Genomic DNA, 6,882 nt, shown 5'->3' with positions numbered 1-6,882 from the left:
CCTGCAAGTCTACATGCCATTGTCTGCTTTAGGACTGATTTTCGTCTAACTTCCCTCCTTCCCCGTTTTTTTACCCCCCCCCCCCCAGGAGTCGACCTCGACCCTGACATACCTTTATAGGGGTAACTGATCAAACAGCAAAGTTATTACATAATTATAAATTGTCGAACAGTGTTGATACTTGTTTGGTTCTTTATAGTTGGAAAGTGTGGATGGATGGTGTGTCTACCACTTGCATGACATTGGTTTTGGCTTAGATGCCATATATTGCCATGAGGTCCATTTTCCCTCAAATGCTAATTTCTGAATTTTTTTAATTTTTTGCAAATTTGATTTTTTTCCATTTATTTTGAATTTATCTTCAATAATGGCCAGCAGGCCGTATTCCCTCGGCATGGATGTCATCAACACACTTCTAATGGAGTTAAAAAGAGATTTTGATGATAATATGGAGTTTGCAACCCCATTCTTCATTTCAAGTGGTAGATTGGGCTGTAAGAGTTGTTGCTGTCTGCGGCCATTTTGTTGACATACCCGAAAGGTAAGTTGGCATATCTCTATATATTCTTGTTCTGTATAGAATTCGTGATATTTTGGTATATTTTAATGCATAAATATCATATTTTATAGGAGATAAAATGATTTTCATAAGAAATTTACATTGTGAAACTAGGCCGTCAAAAAATGACCTTTAGATTTCGCCCCTGATATAACAGTAAATTACATCTTAGTGCAGATTTTATTATGTATTTCTGTTCTAGGATAATATGAGTTTATTCTATAAAAAAATTAGCCTCTTCCTATTTCATTTGGGTACCCAAAAAAATTCATAAAATTTGGACAAATTTTTTTGGCCAAATAAGTTACCCTTTTTTTCTCATTTCAGATCTTGACTTCTATGGGTCCAACTCATTTCCAGCAATTACACGCTGTTGCTTTGCCATCTAAGAAGGTGTCCCTAAAAGGATTTATGTGTATATGTATATTTCTATTTTTTGTGAATATTTACGTCGTCTTTTTTTTGTATACTTAAATTTTTAATATATTTCCAATAAATAGTTATTTTGTAGATGGGTATCATTTATATTTTCAGTAGTTTTGAGCATTCTTTGTAGTATTTTTAGCAAGTCAAACAATACAGATTGATGCATAACTAAATTTTTCTTGAATTTTTTTCGGAGTCGGGGTCGCGCGCGACCGAGTATACCCTTAAAGGGGTGTCCGAGGAGCGTACCTATCCAGGGTTAATCTATAAATTCAGGCCGCGATGAATAATCTGCAACCATGTTATCTTTACCTGATATATGCTTTACATTAATACAATACGGTTGCAAACATAATGACCACCTAGTTGAACTTGATCATTATTATTCCTCTTATTAACAAAATTTAAAGGATTATGATCCAACTACACTAATTTCTTCATTTTGTGGTAGATTCACAGACCTTAAATTTATTTTATCGCTCTAACTAACGCTAACAGTTCCTTTTTTTAACTGTCGAGTAGGTTCGCTGATGTTACTCCAGCTTCGACAACATTAAAAATAACGGATGAAGAATTCCTTCCTTGTCTTTTTGCAATAAGACATCTCCAATCCCATTATCCGATGCATCCACTTGAATAAGGAATTTCTTGTTGAAATCAGGTGCTCGCAGTATCGCTTTCTAAGTTAATATGGCCTTTATCCTATCGAAGGATTCCTGGGACTCGCTGGTTCATACAAATTTTTCTTGGGGCTAGTCAAACCCGTCAAGGGAGCGACCACAGCCGAAAAGTTTGGGCAAAAACGTCGGTAGAATCCTGCCATCCCTAAGAAACGTTGTAACCGCTTCCTCGTTGTGGGGGTGATGCTTTCCCAATTCCTTTATCATTAGCGGTTACCAGGGAGATTAGTCCTCTTCCTACTTCAAATCCAAAGTACGGAACCATTGCCTTTCCAATCTCCCTCTTCTCCAGGTTAATCGTCAGGTACGCTCCTCGCAACTTTTGAAATACCATCTTCAGGATTCGGAGATGTTCTTCATAGGTTGATGAATATACCACAATATTGTCGATATATATGCATCACACTTTGAAAAGTAGCGGGGTGTTCATTAGACCAAATGGCATGTTGGTGTATTGATATACCCCAAACGGGGTTAAAAAACCTGATAAAAATTTTGCATTGTCGTCCAGAGGAATTTGATGATAGCCCTTTAAAAAGTTGATCTTGGAGACGAACCTCGCTTGTCCTATATTGTCAATTAGTTAATCGATTAGCGGCAATGGATAATAATTGGCCACACTGATCGAATTCAACTTTTGGTAGTCAGTACACATCCTGAAAGATCCATCCGTTTTTTTCCACAAGCAATCATAGAGAACTGTAAGGGCTGGAACTTGGTTCGGCAAATCCGTTTTGTAACAAATAGTCCACGGTCTTTCCGTTGTTTTGAGGTGTATCTCATGCTTTGTCAGATTGGTTCGTTTCGGGACGTCCGAGACAATTTCAGGGAAACTTCCAATTAATCGGCTTAATTCCTCTTGTTGCTCCTGGTTCAAATGAATTAATTCCTCTTACTAGTTCCAAAGATAGAAGAATCATTCACTTTGATACCGTCCCTGCCTCATATCCGTTGTCGTCTTCCGTGAATGGTATGGTTTGTGCCATACACACCTCTGAAGCTTCGGTCTCATTTTTGCTTTAGTAGGGTTTCAGTGGGTTAACATGTACTTTCCTATGACTTTTTCTTCTTCCTGGGGTTTCAATAATGTAGGTCCGGTCACTAATTTTCTGCAAAATCTTGAATGGTCCTTGGAACTTCTTGGTGAGTGAGAATCTCCTTACGGGCAAGAAAACCAGCACCTGTTGTCCTACCAATAACTGTCTGTCCTTACTTTTCATAACAAACTTTTTTTTACATTTTTTCTTGACCCCTCATAAGGATTTCTAGGGAAAATTTCCTTATCTCGCCAATTCTTTTCCTCAACTTCTCGACATATTCTCCATCCATTTCCTCTCGGCCCTTCCATTTTACTGCTAAAATTTTAATCGGTCCTCATAATTCTCGTCCAAATACCATTTCGTTCGGGCTGCATCCCATGTTTTCTTGATCAGCATTATGTACCTTAAATAACATCAATGGTAGTCCGATATCCCATTCATTCCCAGTTTCGTTGCACCTTGGGTTTCCGGATGATAAGCAGTCGATTGTTGTTGTTTCACATCCAACAGTTTCAATGTCCTGAATCAGTTTTGACATGAAATTCGTTCCTCGGTCACTTTGAACAATTTCCGGAATACCAAACTTAATAAAAAAGTCTAGTAACTTCTCGGCGATTATCTTGGCACCAATGTTCCTGGCAGGTATGGCTTCTTGGTATCTTGTCACTGGACATCAAGATTAACATATATTCGTGACCTTTTTTCGTCCTTGGTAAAGGTCCCACAATGACTACCATTACCTTACTGAAGGGTTCTCCTCGCATTTCTTACGGGTGTAAGGTAGCTTTCTTAATGTACTCGTTTGGCTTTCCAGCCATCTGACATACGTGACATGCATGGCAAAACTGGCTCATATCCTAATGCATGCCAGGCCATAAAAATTTTTTCATAATCTTCTCCGTCATTTCCCTTATCCCCGTATGTCCCGTCTTGTGCGCTACGGCGTTCACCTATTTTCTCAAAGGTGCAGAAATCAATATCTGACGGTATATCCCCCATTCGGCATTCCCAAGGATATTGTCGGGTCTGGTCTATGCTTCCTCATAAGTTACCCATCCTTAGGATAATAACATGTCGGAGACTACTGTGCCTCCGCCTCGTCCACCACATCGAAGAAATAACTCTGTTAACGTTACATACTTCTGTTGCCCTTCTATCAGCCTTTTACTACACGCTTGTCCTACTCCTAACGCCGAGTTTTCTGTTTCTTCTAGCTCCATTTCTTCTTTGGTTTCTTGTCCACTCGTCGGCCGTTCCTCTTCGCTCGGTCTTACTCGGGAGTTCTCTTTTTGCATACCATCAAGGGAATCCTGTTCTTTGGAAAACAAATCCTCCAAGTTTTTTCTTTTTTTTCTTCAGCAGCCACTTCATCATACTCCTAGTCGTCACACAACTAGGAAACAGATCTAGGTAGTCCTTCTCGAGTTCAGTCGTAAGACTATACTTCAATGGTTTCTCCGTTACAATGGGACAAGGCACAAATGGCGTTCCACTAACCTAATTACTCTGCAGGACGTCTACTCCTCCGACTGCTAATGAATCCTTTACCATAAAATCAAGATTACCTGTCACCAACTCGCCTGACAGTTTCAAATGGCAAATATGGGTAACCTCTTCACCTCCTATTCACTTTAAAATAACAGTCTCTCCAGTGAGAAACTATTCCACCAATGGGTATACTCCTCGAATCACCACACTGGTTGCAACCTGTGTCGCACAATATCTTGATAGGGGTTCGCTCACTCCCGTCTATTGCTCCTAACATATCCTCATAAATATATGGTTTAAAGGTATCCATGCTGTTTGGGTATGTCCTGTTCGTTGTGTAAACGTTGGCTGGTTTATTTTCCTCTTCTTTCTTTACCCATTGTTTCTTTGTCTTTGCATTCTGTGAAGTCGAATTATCCTTAATCACTTGGGCGACTGCTTTTGGTTAGTTTGACCAACATTCCTTACTGATATGGCCTCTCTTGCCACACAAATCAAACAATATCAACCTTCTGCGTATCTTTCACGATACTTGAAGGAAGATGATTCGACGATTGTTGCTGTGGTACTATCACATTCTGCCCAGGAACAGTACCAGTGCTACTTCCGCTGTAACTATTGAACTTGTTCACATAGTTATTACTGAACTGGTTTCCATGGTTCAGCGAATACTTGACACTTGGTCGGAACGACAGTTGAAACTTTATACCCGAGGTGGGTTTACGACTAACAATACTTATATCTTCACTCAGCGAAGCGGCTTTATCAAGTTTCTTCACCTCTCTTAAGTACATTCAATTATGTTCACGAATTCCTCATAGATATTGTTCTAGTACTCTCAATTCTTTTGAATCAGCCATCTCCCTCCCGTTAGCAGCCTTTATCTGTCTTTCAAAACATCATCGTACCTTATAAGCGTAATCCAGGGAAGTCCCTTTTTCGTCCTCCCTCAAACTTCGAAAATTATCCTTATAATATTCAGGGGTCATCTGGTACACCTGCAGCATGCTCTTCTTTACTTCTTGATACTCCTATCTCGGGTCCTGAGATAAAGATAAATAAGCACTGCAGCTTTTCCCAATAAGAACGCTCTGCTCTAGTACAGGCCATTTGCCTTCTGGCGACTCCATCATTTCAAAATGATCGAAGAACTCATCGGGAGCTGCTTCTGCGAATTTCGGGATCAACATCTGTGCATTTAGCACATCAAACATCTGAGTTGCCAACCTTGCACGAGCATTCAACAGTTCAAATTCCTTCACATGTTGTGCTTCTTCCGCCTGTCTTTCTTCCCTTGTTGCTTCCCTTTCCTTCGCATGTCATGCTTCTTCTGCCTGTCTTTCTTCCCTTGTTGCTTCCATATCCTTCGCGTGCCTTGTGATCTCTCTGGTTCCTTCTTCCCGTCTTGCTTCCATCTTCAACTTAATCAAATTCTCCTCTGCTGCAATACATCGAATCTCAGCCTCTGAAATGCTTTTTGCATTCATCCCTTTAGTTTGTGGGTTATCTGGTCTTTGCTTTACTAAAATTCTTCTTCAGCCCTCTCCAATAGTTTACGAGCTGCTACAATATTTTGTTCTGACAATATTCCACAGTTTATCAACGCTTCTAAGGCTACACACTTGATTTGGGATTTAGTCATTCCACTTGTTGCATGACCACCACATGCCATTAAAATAGAGAGCCACTGAGCTTTAGTTACATTAGCCTCTGACAATTCCTGAACATTAGGGTTATTCAAAAACATTTGGATATCAAACTGTGCCATCTTGTACTTTACAATATTCAATACCTCACAAAAAAAAAAAATATCCTAACATTACACAGGGTCCTATCAACACTATATTGTTCCAACCATTAATCAAAACATGGCCATGTTGTCACCAATAGTTAAAACAGACTCGCTCAATCATAAGGGTCTGGGCACCAAAAATATATTATACTATGGTCCAGTGTCTGGAAACTGATACATAATATTATATACATTACAGCTAGCAAGCCATACAACCTCTCGAATTCCAAACTCACCTGTTTGTTTTAACATTAATCCATTACACTTGAAAATATTAATACCCGAGATATGACCCAGTTATATAACTCCCAAACAGCAATATACAAAAACACTGAATATCCAAATGTCTCTTAAGTACACTTATAACAAAACTGGGTAATTATTATTACGATCTATTCAAACAACAACTTACTTCGATTCATTAACAATATACGAGAGAGTATGAAATAAACACTGGTGATTGAAATAATACTTTACATAAATATATATATTCTATATAATTACAACACTGAAATAATTAACATATATAAAAATAAATCCCTTGAAATATTATGTCTGAACAAAACTTAGATTAAGACAAAAAATGTTACTCTCTGAAAATTATATAATTACTTGACTCGAAATTTTAAATCTGCATAAAAGCCTTAGATTAAAAAATAGATACTTATGAAAACTATACAATTACTAGTTTCACTTACATCAAATTTTGCACAATTAATTAGTCTTGACACTTATTAAAGAAATTACATAAAGTAACTAATAAACTTCCGTATTTAGCTCATGCAAAGTTAACCAGGTAACGTTACAACTATACCTCACGTTTGTACATAACTCTCCCTGGGCCAGTTACAAAGATTTACACAATACTAACACTCACCACAACACAAATTTAAAATC

General features: G+C 38.4%; 1 protein-coding gene across 1 annotated transcript; it reads right to left on the bottom strand.

Annotated features, from left to right (window-relative positions):
• Positions 1-3,039: 3,039 nt before the first annotated feature.
• LOC137620075 (uncharacterized) lies at positions 3,040-3,704 on the bottom strand. Its single transcript, XM_068350350.1, has 2 exons — positions 3,533-3,704; positions 3,040-3,371 (listed from the first exon to the last, which is right to left on the bottom strand). The coding sequence occupies exons 1-2, from the start codon at positions 3,702-3,704 to the stop codon at positions 3,040-3,042; spliced, it is 504 nt and encodes a 167-aa protein (XP_068206451.1).
• Between the last annotated feature and the right edge of the window lie 3,178 nt (positions 3,705-6,882).

The sequence above is a fragment of the Palaemon carinicauda genome, chromosome 26, assembly GCF_036898095.1.
Source record: "Palaemon carinicauda isolate YSFRI2023 chromosome 26, ASM3689809v2, whole genome shotgun sequence".
NCBI lineage: Eukaryota > Metazoa > Arthropoda > Malacostraca > Decapoda > Palaemonidae > Palaemon > Palaemon carinicauda.
The sequence above is the reverse complement of the archived record's forward strand: the minus strand, read 5'-3'. Positions and strand labels throughout refer to the sequence as shown.